Genomic DNA, 21612 nt, shown 5'->3' with positions numbered 1-21612 from the left:
ACATAGCCTTCATTCGTTAGCTCCGCCAAGCTTCCGTACGCACAGTTGTGATAATCCAATTACACTATAGGCGAATTTTTAGTATCTTCTTAGGATTTGCTTCTGATCATACTAGGAATTATCTTATATGATTAAATTATGATTTTTTAGTATATTTTATTATTTTATATAGTTTCTAGTATAATTGAATTAGGATTCTTAATTAGTGTGATTAGAGCTGAATCATCGTCTCCGTTAATTACAAATATGCCACACTATGAGCTTAGTTAATCCGAACTCTAGCTGTCATACACAAGAAATATCGTTGCCTAATTCATTTCATAAATGCCTTGATTAACCAAACTAGCTATAAGCCGTGTGTTAGTGGGCTGCTGAACTCGAAACTATACAAAGACGTTTGTCTTCTTGAGCTTGACGTCCATGACAGACATTGAGTCGAGATGGCACGCAAAATCACTCAATTTAGAGCTAAAAAAGCAACACGTGTTGTGTGAGGTTGGGCTGAAATCAGCATGAACTTGAGTTAAATGTCCACCTTTGGATATTTTTCTGAAGTTGTGAATTTTGGGCCATTAGATCACAGCCTAACTTAGTACGATAATATAAAGTAATATCCTACACACATCCGTATAGTTGCAATCCCGATTGATGATCAGTAACCGTCAAACTGACTTTTGATCATACCCATTGATCAACGCATCCAAATGGCGGGCCGATCGTATCTATACGTAGATCATCAATAGGGTCAATTATCCTATGGTGACCCCTATACTCTACAATTGACCCCAAAGGTTAGAAACACCCTCCCATAAGGCTAATATAATGAAAACATAACCCTTATAGTTGCCTCTTTTTAACTTTTGAAGCCACTGATTTAAAACTACCCCGATTTTGATCATATGTGAATGTTAAGCAGACTGCATGGCACATGGGAACTCACTCACGTGTATTTTCGCTAGGTTCACATCCGGGAACTCAGAAATGAAGTTTCCGTACTTGGGTGCCGAATTTTAGGGCATGACAAGTTGGTAAGTATGTTGTTTGCCAAATATATTTATCTTCTTAATAGGTAGAAATCAAGTAGCTTATCTTAAGCAACTTAAGATAAGGCCCGTTTGGATACCGCCAAATAAGTTACTTTTTCCATTTACAATAGTAGATAAAGTAAGTTATTTGAGATACGTAAGTTTGGTTTGAGATCAATTATAAGTAACTTTTTACACTTAAAGTTAATCACTTCAGCTAAATAAGTAAAAACCAAGATAAGCTAATTAAGGCATAAGCAGCTTATTTTAAGACATAAGTAGCTTATTTTAAGTAACTTACTATCCATGCACTCCCTTATGTTCCATGAAATCTCAAAAGCCACGTCTCTCCTAAAATTAATTGGATGGGCAAAAGTCTCTCCTTCAGTGTTATGTATGATAGAGATGTGTAATTTAAAGATGCTTATTGGATGTGTGCCTTCGATATGTTGTTAATAGTTTAAATTCACTTCAGAGCGGTTCCCATTCAATGATCCAAACTTCTGTCCATTTGAACTTATTGTGTATAGAAGATATCTCAAAGAAAATTCTTAGATTGAACCATTTAAAACCTTCGATTATTTGATTCTTTTATCTGTAAGGCTCTTTTGGCCTTCCATTTAATATACATTGGTGGTTTAAAGACACTTCTTTGATCTAAATCATTTATATGATGGGACTTGTTGTGGTTGAGAAATTTTTAAGGAAAATTTATAAATTGAACTAATTTCAAACCTTTAATCATCGAACTTAAAACAAGGCCTTTTCAATTGGTTGGGGTTAGGGTCATGGCTTAAGAGTTTAGATCCAAGCTATGGGCAGACCTAAACCAGGCTCAATACCATGCCATTGCCACCCTTAGTTATATCATTGATTACCCATGGATTTCTAATGTATGAGCCACCCAATGACCAATCAGCATTTTTTTCCCCAATGATGATGACAACCATTGATTAGCCTGAATTTTTTGGGATGTAGTGTCCTACAAAAGTGAGGTGTTGTCCAAAAAATGGGGTAGATGGATCATTTCTTACAATTAAAGTCGTGAATCAGTATTAAAATCTAGGAACAATATAGAGACTTGCCCTGCTAGCATCCCTATGGTCAATCTAGAGATGATGATTGGAGTTATCTTGTTTCTCTGCTCAATCTTGATTGTCCATTTTCTATGATATTGTTTTTATGTTTGATTGGTGTGATTTTTACACCATATGAATGAATGAACGGTTCATATGGATCATGGGTTGCCCCATGTGCCATCCCACCCCCCACCACGACATCCACACCCACATCCTTGTACCATACATTCATATGTGCATGTGCATGTGTACAAATGTAGGTATGCACACACACGCACACACTTATACATACTATGAACGCTAGGAAATCAGTGCCCATGCTTGGCGTTGGAAAGAATGTGTTACGTTCTTTTGATTTGTGTTTGTGTGGCTTGATTGATGTAAGTTTGGAGTCGCCACTAGCCATTTAACCTCTAAATCCCGCAGTCGGCTAGAACCTACAGAATATGTAAAGCTAGAGAATCTAAAGACTCTCTCGCTTTAAGTTGACTCCTGGTCTGCGATCTAAGATTCCGAGTAAGGGACCTCGGTTACAAAGAGGGAAGGTGTTAAGCACCCTCTCTATCCGTACAAATGTATGGTCTCTACTCTATGTGGTAAGTAATCTCAAAGGATAAATGATGTAGTCGGAGTAGGACTAGGCACATATGGATTTCTGGTGTAATGAGATCCGGCATTCCGGCAAGCTACAAAGCATACGTCCGAAGATGTGTCTAGAAAGGCGGGTGTAATGATGCTTATGTAATAGTAAAGAAAAAGCGGACTAGATCACTATGAGTTTCTGATGCGACAGGATCCGATATACGGTAAGTCACAGAGCATATATTCGCCAGCGATCTAGAGTAGCAATGGGGTTGAGAAGAGGGAAGATGATATAATGAATGCTTAAATAGCTAATAAGATGATCTTTGGCTTACTCTTGAGATGATTAAAACATAGAATGCACCATGACCAATCCGGGCTAGACTGTGGGATCGAGATGGCTTGGAGGAGGCTAAGGGGTAGCTGAAAGATCGGATCTTGGAGGCTTGGAGCTCCTTTTCACCCTCACTCTCTTCCTCTCTCTCTCTCACTCTGTCCCATGAAAAATTTAGGAATGAGATAGTTGTTGTGTATTCTTCTTCTTTGAAATGAGGAGAGGTGAAGGCTATTTATAGCTTTTTGTGATGACATTTTGGTAATTGTTGGGTTTGTAAAGGGTAAAAGCTGAGATGACAGCTTGTGATTTGTTGATGAGAGAGAAATGCCATGTGGCATGCTCTTATAAGCTCTTGGGGTTTGGTAAAAGCGTAACTAGGATGAACTTCAGGGGTAATTCCATATAAAAGTTGACTTTGGGAGGAGGGACAGTTGTGTGCTCAGAGGGGACACCTGTCGGATAAGGGGCTGCAATCCGATTACCACCCAGACTAAGATTCTCTCTGGGCTTTGTCCAGTGGGCTTGCTTCGATGTTTTGGCTCAGTCCAAAGTCTTTTTTTAGAGTTTTGGCTCAAAATGATTCAGTACATTTAAGGAATTGTATTGATTTGCATGTAGGCACTAGCTTAGGTGGTGGTTAGGGTTTAGATTAGGGTTTAGGCTAGGGTCAGGGTTCAGGCTGGGGTCAGGCTAGGGTCAGGGTTCAAGCTGGGGTTAGGATAGGGTTAGGGTTTGATTAGGGTTTCTCGGTTGTCTTTATCTTCTCAAGATGCTAGCCTGGGTGGGGTGTCTACACATACATACATATATTTAAGAAATGCTTAACTGCCCACATAACCAGGACTGCTCTATTGTTGTGTAGCAATTGAAGCCTGCTAATGCTGCTTTGGCAACACTTTATCGCCTTCTCTTCACTTTGGACAGGAGCGCTAATGGATACAGGGAGAGAGAGCAGGCAAAGCATGTCATTCTTAATGGAAAGAAATATACCATTCGTTTGCCACTTTGTTGGACCACCGGCACGAATACAATGGTCTCTGACGGGATCTTGATTTCAATGGGAAGGACAGCCTCCATTGCATAAACTAATGAAAACAGTGTTGCATGGGTAGGAATAGACATTCGATAGGCCCAGAGCGTGAACGGGAGCTCTTTCCTGAACACCTGGGGATCGTCGAATCGAGGGATCGACCTCCCAGGAGTCTTGGATGAATCCGAGTAAATTCCTTAATAACCTAGCCTTGAGACCCGTCGGATAGAAGGAGACTTTCACCTGCGGATTCAGATTCTGGTATTGCCGAGAGCATCGTTTGCTCGCCGACTCAAAAGGAAAAAAATCTTTCAGTTGTAAGCGCTTGCATTCAGCAAATCACAATTCTTTGTGTATAGGGTTGTCATCAGCCAGGCCTGAGGTAGGCCTCAACCCGGATTTTAAACTGTTTCGGGCTGAGTGACGGGCCAGACCTACTCAAAATTCTGATTTTTCATGCCCAAGCCCAGCCCATTGACACCCTTACTTAGAACACTACAAATTATAGTGTTCCTAGTTGCATTGAGATCACTATAAGTTATAGTGCTCCTAGTTGCATAGTTTCAATTGACCAGACCAATTGATCAAGCTGAACTGTCCCAAAGATATAGAACACTTTTGATGGCCTACTAAACAAACCTAGCATTGATCGGACGATCCAATCCATCCAATCCATCCTTGATTAGCTTTGTTTTTCTATAACCATCCTTTTCAAGCCACGGATGGGATGGTTATGATTGCCTAACAAAAGTGATCCTTTAGAATTATAAGCAATTTCCTTGATGGTTCCTAACAAATGGGTGGATTAAATTGTTGATTAGGTCTATTTCTATGTAAATGATCTTGATCGTTCATATAAAAGGCTAGATCAAATGGTCAATATTAGTCAAGTAATGCCATATAACTCATAAAAAGTGCCTTGGAACTAATGAACAGTCTGGATCAATGACTTAGATAGTGCAAGTGACTCAAAGCAAATAAGAGTACTATAACTTCTAGTGCTCTAAGAGCATTTGAGCATCCGTGTCTCTCACATTCTTGATTGGATGTATTTTTATGTAAAAATCTTAATCATCCATATTAAAGGCTATTATTCAAATGGTTAATGTCTATCGAATTGGTGTGATGCTTGGTGTGAGAGACCATTAAATGTCTGTCGGACGTAGTGGACAGTCTGGATAATTAATAAATCGTAGTCTTAGTATTCCAATATAACTAAGAGCATTATATAAGTTGGTGTGTGAGTAGAGCTGGGCATGTCTGACCCAATCTGGTGGATCCGATCCGATCCGACTTAATTCGAACCAAACAGACAGCCTAGATCGGTGCGGATCGAGTTGGGCCATTCAGATCCGAATGTTTTTCGAATTGAATTCGGATTGTGGTCAATCCGAACCGATCCGATCCGAAACCCGATCCGACCCAATCCAAAGTGGATAAACCACATGCATTAACAGTGGGCCCCAATAGAGTTTACTTAGTACCACACACTAGCTATATAGCTGTTGTAGCCTGTAGGTACGTGTCATGCTGAGTACTGAAGCTTCGGATGCGGATTTCCTCTACAACATCCTTTCGCAGGAAGTTCCTGCGCAGGAAACTTAGGTGGGGCCTACCGTGATGCTTGTGAGAAATCCACCCCGTCCATCCGTTTTGTGAGATCATTTTAGGACTTGAAACCAAAATTGAGCAGGATCCAAGACTCAAGTGGGCCGCTTTAAAGGAAAATGTGTGCAAGGAAATTCCTGCCGTTGAAACGTTTCGGGCGTCGACAGTGATGTTTATATGACATCTATACCGTTTATAACATCATTCATATTGGGATGAAATGAAAAATCAAATATTATCCCGATTCAAAGCTTCAATGGCTACATGAATATTTCAACTATTGACATTCAATACTCACATTTTTTGCCCATCTGAGTATTGGATATGACTCATTTTTGGCCTTGCAAACTAAAATGAGCTCACAAAACAGATGAATGGAGTGGATTTCTCAAAAACATCACCTCGGGGCCCACCTATGTTCCCAGTGCAGGAACTTCCTGCGAAAGGCTTTCGCAGGGAATCCCTATCCCAGCAGGGAATCCCCATCCCTGACGCTCCTCGAGCCCTGAGATATATGAACGTTTCAAAGGAGATCAAAGTTATATGGGCCCCACAGTGATGTATTTATTATATCTACACTGTTCATATATTTTTAGAGATAATTATAAAGCATTATCTAAAAAATGAATAATATCCAAATATCATCTGGACCACACCACAAATAACAGCAAAGATAATGATTTTCATCGTTAAACAATTCGTGTGGTCCACTTGATAGTTAGATCCATCTTATTTTTCATCTCAAGCCTTAAGACGAGCTCGCCAAATAGATAGACGGTGTGGATATAACACATACCCTATGATTATACCCATAGAACTTGCCAACGTCAATACAACAATGCACGTTATGCACCTCGTGCTCTGTGTTACAGCTGCACTTTCATGCTGTGCACGTCATCAAGGATACGCCTACACGCCTCGAGCTCTGAGTTGTACGAACGGCTCAAATGAGATCAAAATTACATGGGCCCCACAATGATGTATTTATTATATCCATACCGTTTATCCATTTTTTGTGATCATTTTAGAGCATTTGGAAAAAAAATTGAATCATATCTAAAGCTCGACTGGACCACACCGAAAATAGCAGTGAGGATAATGATTTTCATCGTTAAAAAATTCAATCTAAATCGTACCCAACCCGATCCAACTCGGTTTCCTTGACCAAGTTGGACTCGATTCGAGTCAGGCCAATTGTGCATCGGATCGGTTCGAGTTAGATGTCCTGGACTCGGTCCCGGATCGAATCGAGTTCGGGTCCACCTATGTAGATTTCGGACCGAATCAAGTTGGACCCAATCCGATCCGACTCAGTCTGATGCCCAGCTCTATGTGTGAGCATTATATAACTAAGACCATTACATATATATATATATATATATATATATATATATATATATATATATATATATATATATATATATATATATATATGGAAATGGTTCTATGCTGTGTGGGCCCCACCATGATGAGTATAGAACATCAACATCGTGCATTTGATGGGTCCCCTTTAAATTATGGGTTATACCAAAAATCAACCGTATATGAAACTCAAGTGGGCATCTAAAATCATGTGAAGACATGACTAAAACATATAAAAGCATTTGGTGGGGCCCACTTGAAACTTGGATGTGTCTGAAACTTGGTCTGAACCCTAATCCAAGTGGGACACACATAATGGATGGGTTGGATTTGTGAACCACATCTCGGTGGGGCCGACAAATGATTATGAATGTTTTAATGGAAGGGTAACCCCTCTTAAGTTTTGTATGTGGTGTGCCCCACACAAGTCACGGATTGACTTGAATTTTAAGCCCGAGGCCCACCATGGAATGGTGCATCTAACTGATGGGGTAGATGTTCAACACTCATCATGGTGGGGCCCACACAACTCGACGTCATGGGAAGTCGACCGCATAGAACCTTTTCCCTCTGTAGAGCTCATGGGAACTCCATATGAGGTCGAGCTGTGTGGGCCCCACCATGATGTATGTCGAACATCAACACCGTGAATTTGATGGGTCCCCTTTAAATTATGGGATATCCGAAAAATCAGCCGTATACGGAACTTCGGTGGGCCATACCATCTAAAATCATGTGAAGACATGCCTAAAACATATAAAAGCACTTCTTAGGGCCCACCTGAAATTTGGATGAGTCTGAAACTTGGTCTTACCCCTCATCCAAGTGGGACACACATAATGGATGGGCTGGATTTGTGAACCACATCTCGGTGGGGCTGACAAATGATTATGATTGTTTTATTGGAGGGTAACCCTCTCAACTTTGTATGTGGTGTGGCCCACATAAGTCACAGATTGACTTGATTTTTAAGCCCGAGGCCCACTATGGAATGGTGCATCTGATTGATGGGGTAGATGCTCGACATACATCATGGTGGGGCCCACACAGCTCGACCTCATGGGGAGTTCCCATGAGCTCAACCTTACAGAACCTTTTCCCATATGTGTGTGTGTGTGTGTTCAACACACATCACAATGGGCCCACACAGCTCAACCTCATGGAAAGTTCTCATTAGGTCGACCTTATAATACCATTTCCCCATATATATATATATATATATAGAGTCATGCTGCCCTGCGCACCTACGCACGTGCGCACCTTTGCACACGTGCCATGGGTGTCAAATCTGAACGGTCCATGTGATGCGGAATCCCATAAAACCCTATATGAAAAGTTTTCACCCCGATCTAATATTCTGGTGGGCCATAGCAAAGAGAAATGCAAATCAAGGGAGGAAACTGTTTTCATTTTTCATGGCCCATCAAAGTTTTAGATCAAAGTAAAACTTGGACCTAAAAGGTTTCAGGAGGTGCTGCTTCACATGAACGGTTCAGATTTTTGATCCACATCACATATGGTGGGTTCCCAAAAAAGTTCGTACGTAGTACGTACGAACTGGTTCGTAGGTGAGTGTTTCCCTATATATATATATATGTATAATATGCACAGTTGCACACCATGGCTTACTTCCGGCTGTAGGAATAAATGAATGGCTGTGGCTAACAATAGTGTGCCATTTAAAAGGTGTAGGGATGGTGCCAACCTCTTGGGAAGATGGAGATGCTAGCCAACCTCATGTGCCATCCCACGTGTGCCAGATTAACACATGACACATATGGAATGCTCAAAGATAGATTATGGCAATTGTGGGTGCTTAAGCTTAATGATGTGGCCGCTTGAAGTTGTATCGTGGGTGATCAAATAAAACATTAAAGCATGCACACACTAAAAGAATTGCATGTCTTCCTCCCATCACAGTAGACCTACAGCTAAAATATATAATCTGTTTACAGCCTGTAAAGGCTTTACAGGCGAATACATACATCCAGATAATCCTTGTAATCAGATTACCTGCGATCCCTTTACAAAAGAACTTTACCGGCATCCAAACAACCCCTTAGGGTCCACAACCATTGTTTCCTGACAAAACAATCAGATTATTTTCCAAGGTCTACTCTATTTGCCATACTAAATTGTTGTGATGATCCAAACAGGTCACAAAACCCTCAAACGGGTTTCCCCCCCTTAAAATGGTTTTAATTGTGCACCCAAACAGGCCCTTACACATCTGGTGGAATGGCCCTTTTTTAGCAAACCCACCTCCAAGTTTCTTTTTGAGAAATTGGGGCCAATGGCCCTTATAACTAAACATGAAATTTAAGAATTTCCCAAAAGCACTCCAAATTGATCATTCAAATGCAACTTCCATGAATCTCTTTTTTTTAAAACTCTATCAGCCAACCTTTTCGTTGACATATCAAACTAGAACCGTATGGTTTTCGGTGAGTAGACTTTTTTTAATGCCAGTTTTGCCTGGTGAGGCATTAAACGGAGTCCACAAACATACATTGAAACATGGGCGTGGAACTGGAGTTTGGCTCAAATCAAGGTTTTAACAACAAAAACCCTTTTTTGCGGGTGCGTTCAACGCATGCGCTAAACCGCTCATGAAAATGCCATAGCTACTATTAAAAAATTCCAACTTTATTTGAGCATTTGTATGAATATTTCATTTATCCTCAAGACACAATAACCCATTAGACTACCTATTACAAGCCTGTCTAAGCATCTTGTCATTATTCCCAAAATACTCTCAGTATCCGCAACAAAATACCATACATGATGAGATTTTGATGAAACGTACGTAGTGAAATAAAACTTTTCAAAAACCAATTTTAGTTAATCCTAAAGATCATCGCCCTAATCATGCCATATATCACAAATAAACATAAACAAGATCATACATAGCATGTAAAGAACTACTTAATGTTATCGTGGTCGATCTTTCATCTAATGGAGCTTCTCCTCGAGCTATCGTAGGTGTAGGAGGGTGAGAAACCACGTCATGATCTCTAGTAGGAGCCGATAACTGACATGAACCATCCGAGGAGTGTACCACATGTCTAAGCAAAGGTGTGCGCATGTGTGGATGGGAGATGGGGAGGTAGGATGTCCAACATATCCTCTCTTCTCCACTCCCTTGTAGCCCTATTTTAAAGGTATAGCCGTCCAAGGGTCTCCCTCCCTCCCTCTTGGATAGGATTTTAATTAGTGATGATTAAAGTTTTAAGAGGTACATTAAATATGGTGCTCTACCATCCTACAAATTTTAGTGTACCTTACTATAAATGAAATATGTTTACTTTTCTCATTCATTCACCCCAATCATCCTAATCCTTCAACTCTATGCATTTTCCATTCTTAAGCAATCCCATACCACCCCAAGGAGTATTCAACAAATCTTGACTATTTAATGTTGTAGAGTGTCACGCCCCAAACTCGAAAACTAGGCTCACAAAATTTTCGATCGTCGAATCCAGTGCTAACAGCCTCTGTAGTACCCCATTCTCGGCTCCCAGCACCCATACGCCAGATTTCGATCCTGAGATTCTACAAGGAGGTTTTCCAACGTACATTTATCTCGTAAGAAGCATAACCACAAGTTTACTTAAATCACAAAGGCAACATCATCATCACATATCTACTAATATAAACATTTGAATACAATGCTGAAAAGGAAATACATATATCGATAATCAAGCTTCAGAAATCTGCTGCATCTTCCAATGCTCAGTGTTGCTGCAACCTAATGCCACATGCACACATCTATTGTGCATAAGCTTATAGAAAGCTTAGAGGGTGGTGAAAGTGTGTGCACAAGGTAAATGCTAAGAATGCAATACAATACCATAAATCATATAACATCGGTAATACAGGCAAGATCATGAATCATACGATATCAGAGTAAGCGGAAATATGCTGGTGAGTCCACGAGTGCCATCAGCCGTACCAAGGCTATGTGATGCAAGGCATGAATGCTAATGGTCATATCAAGGCTATGCGATGCAAAAACATAATAAGCTAATATCAGATGTCGAGGATGCAATGTAATATGCGATACGAATGGAATGACCAAGCTAGAGTGTGAAGTTAGGATGATAGTAGGATCGTAAGCTACAAGGTTTATCACAAAGGACTTCTATCAAAATCAGTCCCATACTTAAATTTGGATAGTTAGACTCAATGTGGTAAACTCCTGATCTCAGGTTAGTCACGCACCTAATCGAAATCCTGGTCATGCGAAGATACATAACAATTAGTTACGCACCACCAGCCCTAGTGGATAGTGAATGAATGAATGAATAAGTAAATTACTGAGTATGTAACTCATGCTTAATAAGTCCGCATATCAGTACTTTACATCGCTTGGATCATCATCGGGGTCTAGTATACTCCAAACTAGATTGCTGCCCCATCGTGTGCAACAAGGCGAGTGGAAGACACCTCACTATCCGCCTGCCAATATCGGGCCTAATGGTATACGACCTAGCTTTTTCCCCTCCTCTCGGGCAGGTAAGGCTGCATCCTCTTCCAACTGACTACGACACAGTGGTACACGCGGCCTAACGGTATACGGCCCTCATGCGCTCATGCATCCACTTGGTCTAGATGTTGGAGCAACCTTTGGAACCAGGAGGGTTTGAAGACTTTCACCCAAGGATATTTATAGCACCCCATGTAGAACAGATTTTCGGTATCCCATCTGGCCATCCACGATATGCCTGTGGAGGCTACGACTTTAATATCGCTAGGGCGTACGGTAATCATAATCACACAATGTGAGATGTATGAGTCACACAGTCCAATCATGTATCAATCCTGCCCATACTGTGTGCTCATGTGGGGCAACTCTGCCTATCAGGGAGTCCTGTGAATAACCTGCCCTATGACATATGCAATGGCTAACCATATCTCATAACAAACATGCAGATAATACGTATGGGCATGTATCATGATGCTATGCTGTCACATACTCATAATCGGTATCGATAACCAGCATCGATAATCGGCATTGATAATCGGCCTATCAAAGGGCTTAAGGGAAGGTCGCAATGAGGGCATTTAACCATCATTGCTCGTCAATGTGGACATTTAACCAACATTGCTCCCAAAGAGTGGCCTATATAGAGCCAAACATATAGTAGGGCCATAGCCTCACACAAGGGCCTAATATACATCATAATGGGCCTCACTCAAGAGCCACATATACACCACATCAGGCCTTATCAATGGCCACAATTACATTATAACGGGCCCCATACAATCACAATGAGCCACATACAATCATAATGGGCCACCTACAATCTCAATGGGCCTTACATAAGGGTCTCATACATCAAGTGGGCCGCATCACATGAGCCTTATACATCATATCGAGCCTCATACAATCACAATGGGCATAATACACATCACTATGGGCCGCTCACACGGGCCTAATATACATCACTATGAGCCGCATCACATGGGCCTAATACATATCACTATGGGCCACTCACATGGGCCTAATACACATCACTATAGGCCGCATCACACGGGCCTAATACACATCACTATGGGCCGCATCACACGGGCCTAATACACATCACTATGGGCAGCTCACACGGGTCTAATACACATCACTATAGGCCGCTCACATGGGCCTAATACACATCATTATGGGCCGCTCACACGGGCCTAATACACATCACTATGGGCTGCATCACATGGGCCTAATACACATCACTATGGGCTGCTCACATGGGCCTAATACACATCAGTATGTGCAGCTCATACGGGCCTAATACACATCACTATGGGCCGCATCACATGGGCCTAATACACATCACTATGGGCTACTCACATGGGCCTAATACACATCACTATGGGCCGCTCACATGGGCCTAATACACATCACTATGGGCCGCTCACATGGGCCTAATACACATCACTATGGGCCGCTCACATGGGCCTAATACGCATCACTATGGGCCGCTCATATGGGCCTAATACACATCACTATGGGCCACTCACACGGACCTAATACACATCACTACGGGCCACATCACATGGTCCTAATACGCATCACTATGGGCCGCTCACATGGGCCTAATACACATCACTATGGGCTGCTCACACAGGCCTAATACACGTCACTATGGGTCACATCACATGGGCCTAATACACATTACTATGGGCCGCATCACATGGGCCTAATACACATCACTATGGGCCGCTCACATGGGCCTAATACACATCACTATGGGCCGCTCACACGGGCCTAATACACATCACTATGGGCCGCATCACATGGGCCTAATACACATCACTGTGGGCCACTCACATGGACCTAATACACATCATTACGGGCCGCTCACACGGGCCTAATACACATCACTATGGGCCGCATTACATGGGCCTAATAAACATCACTACGGGCCGCTCACACGGGCCTAATACACATCACTATGGGCCGCATCACATAGGCTTCAAATACAAAACAAGTGGGCCCCATCACATGGGCCAAAAATACAAAACAGGTGGGCCCCGCACATGGGCCAAAAATACATCATAATGGGCCTCATGGACGGGCTGCACCAATGGGCCTCAACTGGGCTTGGACCACACCAAAAATCATTTCACTAGTTGCAGGTGTAAATGTGTATCACTGTACACTATCATTCTATGGGGCACATAGCCACTAATGATGATCAGCACTGTCCAACATTGGACATGCAAATCAGCACCGTTCAACATTATCCAGCACAATCTGGACAGTGTGGATATAATAAATGCATCATGGTAGTGTCCACGGTCCAGATGGGACCCACAGAACTTGTTGACGTCGATGTAGCAACTGCTGCTGCTGCTATGATCTGCTAGCCCACCGTCCAGACAGTGGACGGTTGGGATAAAACACATATTTCATAGTGGGTACCCATCCTCCAGACCTGTTGGACGGTGCACGTAAGACCCATACATTAAGGTGGGTCCACATGTGAGGCCCAGCAGATATATATATATATATATATATATATATATATATATATATATACACACACACACACAGAATCGCTCACCTGCGAACCAGTTCGTACGTACCACATACGAACTTTTTTGAGAACCCTTCATACGTGATGTGGATCCAAAATCTGAACCGTTCATGTGAAGCAACACCTCGTGAAACCCCTCAGGACCAAGTTTTACTTTGATCTAAAGCTTTGATGGGCCATGAAAAATGAAAACAGTTTCCCCCCTTGATTTGCATCTCTCTTTTCTATAACCCACTAGAGATTTAGATCATTGTGAAAATTGGTCTCTGAGGTTTCATGGGATTCCGCATCACATGGACCATTCGGATTAGACGCCCAGGATAAGTGTGCAAAGGTGCGCAGATGATCATGCCTCTCTATATATATATATATATATATATATATATATATATATATATATATATATATATATATATATATAAACAACGTCCTGGCCTATGGCCCTTTCCAATCTGGACGAACGGATTGGATGGAGAATACATCACGGTTGGTCCTCTCTGCATCGTCCAGAAATGGGCGGTGTGGATATGTGATTCATACATCAAGGGGGGTCCCATCCCACACGTGCAACACGTGTAGGGTGGGACCCACACGTCTGCTAGAGGGACGGATGGAGAACCACATACATCATGGTGCCACAGAGCTTGCTGGCATCAAAGCAGCAGCTTTAGGCTACGTGGGATGCACAGATGGACGGTCTAGATAAAGCACATATATCATGTGAGTCCCACATCACTACGTGGGCCACACACAGAGGGTCCCACATCACATGGGTGGCGTTGATAAAACACATAGATCACAGGGGTCCCACCGTCCTGACATATGGACGGTGTGGATATAGAATAAATATATCAGGGTGGGTCCCACCCACACGTGTGAGGTGGGCCTTCACACGTTCAGCAATGGAGGACGGCAGGGATAAGATACATATGTCAAGGTGGTCTGCATAGCACCGTCAGATTGACGGTGCAGACAACACATACATCACGGCGGTCCACACAGGTGGACGGTGTGGATCAACATCAAGGTGGGCCACAAAGGAGAGAGAGAGAGACCCCGCCACTATGGGCCTTTCCTATACAATGCATATATCAAGATGGGTCTCACCAATGTGGGCCCTTAAATTACAAAAAGGTAAATACAAGATCACCCACCGTCGATCTCCTCCTCCTCCTTCTGCCAATGTGATCTAGAGCTCCAAGGGGTACGATTCAACGGTCGAGATGGACTTTGGATGGTGGGATTGGGGGGTAGGAAGGTGGGCCACACCTAGCTCTCTCATGGAGCTTGGACGATTCTCATGGTTGCTTGAGAGATGAGTTTAAGAAATGAGAGAGAGAGAGAGAGGGTTATAAGGAGAGAGAGGGATGGGTGATGGAGTAATGGGTGTATTTGATGGGTGGAGAGAGAGAGTTAACTTTAGGGGTTGCTTGGGGATGGGGTTGTGAGGTAATGTGTACTTGACATTTGATGGGACATGATTTGAAATCTCTCTTGGATTTGCAAATGCGTGGTGTTTTTCTTCGAACCGAACGCGGGTCCACATCTCCTGGCATGGGTATCGCCTTGGTGCGTGAGACGCGATGTTGGAACCATGGCGATGACGCGGTCGCTAGGGTACAATTTTTGTGTCAAGCCGACTCTGGAACACGGGATACGACTTATGATTGCGTGCAAATGCTATCTACGCATCGCGACTCGTCGGAATTTGACCGGGAGGACCGGGAAAGCCTATGGAACGGTACGGGTTAGGAAACGGGTCTTACATAGAGTTGAACTAAAATTGCTGTAGAGACGAACACCCCAACCATGTGGTGCTTCTACCTATTAGGTAGGGGAGTGGTTTGGGCTCTTCTTTTTTGTAGGAGCTTGTCAAATGAGGAGTAGGAAGAGTTTGTGAGGCTTTTGGAGTAGTGTAGGAGAGTATTTCCTTTGATGGGAGAAAAGGATATTGTTTGTGGTATTGGTAATATTGATGGTCAGTGATACAAAACTGGTTGGAAGTGTTACAACTACTAGGTATTAGTCGATATCTTGTGAAGCATCACAATGTATTGTTGAAATATCAATGCATTGCAATATTTTCATTATATCACAGCTATAGTCTTCCATGTATCTACGATACAATCGATATATATATCTATATATATATATATATATATATATATATATATATATATATATATATATAGAGAGAGAGAGAGAGAGAGAGAGAGAGAGAGAGAGAGAGAGAGAGAGAGAGTCATGCTCCCTTGCGCACCTACGCACGTACGCAACTTTGCACACGTGCCATGGGTGTCTAATCTGAACGGTCCATGTGATGCGGAATCCCACAAAACCCCATGTGACAAATTTTCACCCTGATCTAATATTCTGGTGGGCCATAGCAAAGAGAAATGCAAATCAAGGGAGGAAACTGTTTTCATTTTTCATGGCCCATCAAAGTTTTAGATCAAAGTAAAACTTGGGCCTCTGAGGTTTCAGGAGGTGCTGCTTCACATGAACGGTTCAGATTTTGAATCCACATCCCGTATGATGGGTTCTCAAAAAAGTTCGTACGTAGTACGTACGAACTGGTTCGCAGGTGAGCGTTTCCGTGTGTGTGTGTGTGTGTGTGTGTGTGTGTGTGTGTGTGTGTGTATATATATTGTCAATACATTCCAGCCTACACCACCTGCTAAAAAAACACAAACAAACCAAAACCCTCTAAATTTGCATTTTCTTTCAAATCTTTTGTTTCTAATTCATTTCTAACCATAAATCGGCCAACCCTTTTTGGTTTTTTAGAGGGAAAATATGATTTTGGTATGAAAATTGAGATCAGAGAGTGGGTTGGCCAAATTTGCAAACGGTGAGAATTTTCAATTTTAATTAGTTTGCTATAAATCACTTGGAATCATTACAAGAAGGATGAAAAATCACGCTTTTGCATGTCTTGCACGCTCAATTACGGATCTTAACCTCCATTTGCAAATTCGGAGAAAATTGAAGTAATTGGGAAAAACTAGAAATTTCCCCATTTAACTTATTTAATTTGCAATTAGAGTGTAAAAGAATTACATTAGAGTGAAGGTTGATCTACAAATTGACAAGAATTTTTAAATTTTTAAAAATGTATTACTTGTGTTTTCATGTGTCTTCTTCGATTTATAAATGACAAAAACTGATTTTGAATATAGTAACATCACTTTTGTTACACCACGTATAGTTTGAGACCCAATACCCAAAAAAAAACTTATTGTTTGCACTTGTTTTTTTTATGATTTTTCTTTTAAATTTCTTAGTATGTTACAATGTCCTTTTAACATCTCCTAGAGTTTCATAAAAAAAATTTCCAAATGTTTTCCAAAAACAACAATACATTACACAATACCCTTGATATTTCCCATATGATACCCAATGTGTTTCTGCATTCTAAGGGTGCTATACATCCATTGATACCGATATTGACAACATTGAAAAGGGTTGCTATGGTGTGGGTTAAAGAGAAGTTGGGCCATTTTTCGTTCCTCTTGTGTACAGGGTACTTGCTGCTTTATGCATATAGTAATTGCTGGTCCTTCCTTTTAAGAGAAGGGGTAGTTCATAGCTTGTGTGGCATTATGGTGCTCCTCACAAAGTTGTTGCTCTTGCTTGGCTCATGAGTTGAAACAAGGGGCTGGCCATTGCTAAACTTCGAAAAATGATGACGCTCCTGAATGTGTATGTGATGTGTTTTAAGAAAGCAGAGTTGGTTGATCATCTTTTTATTCATTGCTCATTTGTCAAAAATAAAATAAAATAATTAAGAACGCTTTTTTAATTTATTTGATATGTCACAGGTGATGTTGGGCGCAATTGGGAATTTGTTTTTAGTGTGGCAAAGTGATAGAGTAGGAAAGGTTGGGATGGAAGTTTGAAGGGTTGCGTTGTTGGTTAGAATTTGGTTCATTTGGGGGGAGAGAAACAATAGTTGTTTTAAGAACAGAAGCTAGAGGGCTGTGGAGATTTTTAGTAGGGCTTAAATCTCATGTGATAGGATGAACTTTAGCATCAAAAGTAGTGGGCAATAGTTATTTTATTTTATTTTAGGAAAGTTATTTATTTATTTATTTATTTATAGCAGTGGGCAGTAGTTCTTTCTTTACCTCCTCAGTCTGATTTGTAATTCTTTTGGCTTCAGCCTTTTCTAATAAAGTCATCACCTTTCATCCAAAAAGAAGAAGAAGACGAACTCCCTCCTTAGGATTATAAACTTTGCAATGGTATACAGACATCACCCTGCATTACTTGTGTAAATAATTTCATCATACCCAATCCCAACTTCTAAGACATTTACAATTTTTTTTTTCAAAGCAAAAAAATTAATCCTCGGTACAGACCAAATTACCTTAATTTCACATAGCGGCGCAGTACCTACATCGGTTGTGCTTCCTACTATTCCCCTCACATCACTGCCATGCAAGTGCTGACGGAGTAATAATAACTCTCTTCCCACCATCTTCGCCCCTCACCAAAAATATATATGGAGACGAGTTCATATACAACTTTGTGTGGGAGGAGACATGTTTACATACAACTTTGTATGGGAACTTTAACATACGGCGTTTCTATTTTCTGCTAATGTGTCACTTCAGTGGAAAATCCAAGCTGAGAAAATGGTGGGCCATCCCATGAAGATCACCAAGACCAAAAATTGGAATAACCCATGTACAAACGATGAATGGACCATCACAGTTTTTATCCTGGATGATCTTTATGATATCTCTAACCATTTGCACTGTTTGGATGTTTAAAAAAAAAACTCACATGTTAGCCGGAAAGAAAACACCATGTTGAAGTTCCCATACAACGTTGTATCTGAACATTTCTCTTTATTAACTTTATGATAAATAACCCTTCGGCATCTTCTTTATTCCAAGAACTCCATAGCCTTCATGGCCGTGCAACATATGCCTGCAGCAACGATGAAAGAATCGAACACCGACGTTGTCGAGCTGGCTACCCTTTCCACCCCAGACTATAAACTGTATGTGATTTTCTTTACATTGATGGACTCCTTCCACAGACAGTATCTTTTGTGTTACTGCCAATGGTACTGATGAGAGAGCTCAGCACTTTTATCTTCTCTGGCCCACTTCAGTCAGTTGGAAGCTAATGAGTTACAATGATAGCTACCAAAACAGCTTGCCTGTTCTAGTCACCCTAATCCATTGGTTGTGGCTGATGCTGCATTTTCGACTGAGTTGCCTCTTGAAGATGAATTTTGCCGCGTCAGTTCATATTCTGATTGGCCTCGTCTACTGTTATTTACAGAAGTCGAGCAGAGGAAGAGGAAGGAGGCTGTGTACATGGTGATGTGCCACATACTGCAATGAACAAAGGTGGTTCATGGCGATCAGAGACGTGAACAGAGATAGAAGACTTATGGGGCCATGATGATTGGAATGTGTGATGTCCAAAGGGGGTTCCATGTAAGTGGGGCATGTTATGACAATCCTGACCTTTGATTCAATGGGCACCTCGTAGATGGAGGACACCTTGGAACCTTCCATATCGAATCTTTTTTTCCCAAACTGCTCTTGTATATATATTCAGTCTGGGACATTTGGGCATCCCTCATCCACCATGGGGGCCCACCTGATCATCTTCTGGACCATCATAACATGGACACCACCATGCATGTTTCCTATGGAAGACACGGTCTGCAGAATTATTGAACCCTGACACATCAACACATGAATTGCGCCCTTATGTGCGCATTTTATACAAGTGGGACCCATGGTTCGTTGATCCAGACCGTTGAACTGATGGACCTCACAGTGGGTAGGACATGCCCCAAAAAAGCCTTACTATTAGAAGATTCTAGACATGTAATTTTTGGCCTTTCTACCAAGCTGTTGCAGTAATTTTGATCTCAACCATCTATTCATAACCCTGTGATTGAAGGGTTACAACTTACAACCTTCATCTGGACTTTATTTTTTTTCCAGCTTCCCTCACTGCAGCTGGGATGATCAGATCAGTACTCTTGATCGTCAAATCATGGGTCAACATGTACGGACTAGAGGCATCAAGACCCTATCGCCTCATGAAATTTACTGGCAAAGACTACATGTATAAATTCAGAAAGGGGTGGACTGAAGTGCTGCATAAATGAGCGGTCTTGTACCTGTGCCAAATCCAGTAACTTCGACTGTTTTCCAGTTTCCAACTTATTCCAGCAGCAGATAATGCAACCGACCCAAGAAATATGAAGGGCCAGCGGAATCGTTTCTGCAGTGTTTTCATAAGATCGTAGAGCCAACCTCTAGTACTCTGCCATCTGCAACAAAGAGCAAAGAAACACAACGGGATTCTTAGAGAACTGGGATGGATTATCTACAAGAATTTGTGTTTTTTTTTACTTCTATTCACTTTTCACACATGCTACTACAATAGTTAGCAAAACACTGTTTTAAATTCCATATTCTTGAAAAATACACGTATAACTGAATAAACGTTTAAATTAAACTCCGTATATTTCAGAAGATAGGCAAAAATACCCATTTTTTTGACAAACTGTACTAAATATGTTATTTTAAATAATAATTTTATTCATTAAAAAAAAAAACTTTTGAGGGTGATTCAAATGTAGGGAATGGTCATTTGCCTTCTTTTTTTTTCTTTTTCTTTTTTGAAGGGTGGTCATTCGCCATCTTTAATAACATCATGTGACAAGTGGAAACTTCTAATGGAAAGAGCACCTAACAACACATCTTCACTAAAGCTTTATTGGTTGAAGGAGACTCAAAGAATGTGATTTCATGGGCTTCCCAAGAGCACTCAGATACTCAGTGGTTCTCTATTTTTAGGGCTTTTGACATATGCTCAACTGCCTTTTGGTGTATTCCCAAATTACACACTTTCCTTTCTGCATTCCTAAATAAACTCTTACCTTTTCGACATACAGTTGGTCAAAAGGGTCACTGAGATGATGGACCCTGAAAGAAGTTTGATGGAAGGTGCAGAGTGTGAATTTTGAAAGTTGCTGCAAGTGAAATGACTATCTTTCCCTAAAACACTAGTACATATAAAACTTGAATGTATTCTCAGTTTAAGTACCTACATTTGCAAAGTGAGGTTAAATCTAAAGTATCTGTGATTGTGACAGCGGAAAGAAGAGTACCTTTCAAGTATATTGAAGCGGAATCCCAATGAACAATGTGCGAATCTATTTGCAGTAGAAAACTCTATCAACCATCCAACGAGAAGGCCTAGAATCCCAATGGCTACAATAATAATAATATTTTCTGACCTGTAGAGTTAAGTATAGACATGATTAAAAGCCTAGCAAACCTGCCAAAGACAAATTTTACTAAGGGTTGCAACTGGGATGGGTCACCTCAGTTCCTGTCCTGAGTTCGAGCTGGTCTGGGCTGGGCCTTGCAGCCCATGAATTGCAATTGGGCCTGAGATTTAGGCCCGGCATCTGGGTGGGCTGGACCTGGGCTTGTATCTGCCTAGAGGCCCAGCCAGGCTTGGCCTGAATTATTTAACATTGGTGGGTTGAGTATTTGGCTGGTGGGCCTCCCCATCT

The 21612-nt window shown here is 41.4% G+C and overlaps 1 protein-coding gene across 7 annotated transcripts in view; it reads right to left on the bottom strand.

The window, feature by feature from the left end:
* Window positions 1–18408: 18408 nt before the first annotated feature.
* LOC131231917 (uncharacterized) overlaps window positions 18409–21612 on the bottom strand; it is a 49385-nt gene continuing 46181 nt past the window's right edge. For 6 of the 7 annotated variants that reach the window (XM_058228295.1, XM_058228297.1, XM_058228293.1 and 3 more), the window contains 3 exons: window positions 21202–21330; window positions 20206–20358; window positions 18409–19402 (listed from right to left, as the gene is read on the bottom strand). In XM_058228295.1, the coding sequence (XP_058084278.1) occupies window positions 19234–19402; window positions 20206–20358; window positions 21202–21330 (451 nt within the window). In that variant the 3' untranslated portion in view covers window positions 18409–19233. Of the gene's footprint in view, window positions 19403–20205; window positions 20359–21201; window positions 21331–21612 lie in introns of those variants that run through there. The other variant, XM_058228299.1, reaches the window with a different exon arrangement.

This window comes from Magnolia sinica, chromosome 17 (genome assembly GCF_029962835.1).
Source record: "Magnolia sinica isolate HGM2019 chromosome 17, MsV1, whole genome shotgun sequence".
NCBI lineage: Eukaryota > Viridiplantae > Streptophyta > Magnoliopsida > Magnoliales > Magnoliaceae > Magnolia > Magnolia sinica.
Note: the sequence above shows the minus strand (reverse complement) of the source record. Positions and strands in the feature narration are given on the sequence as shown.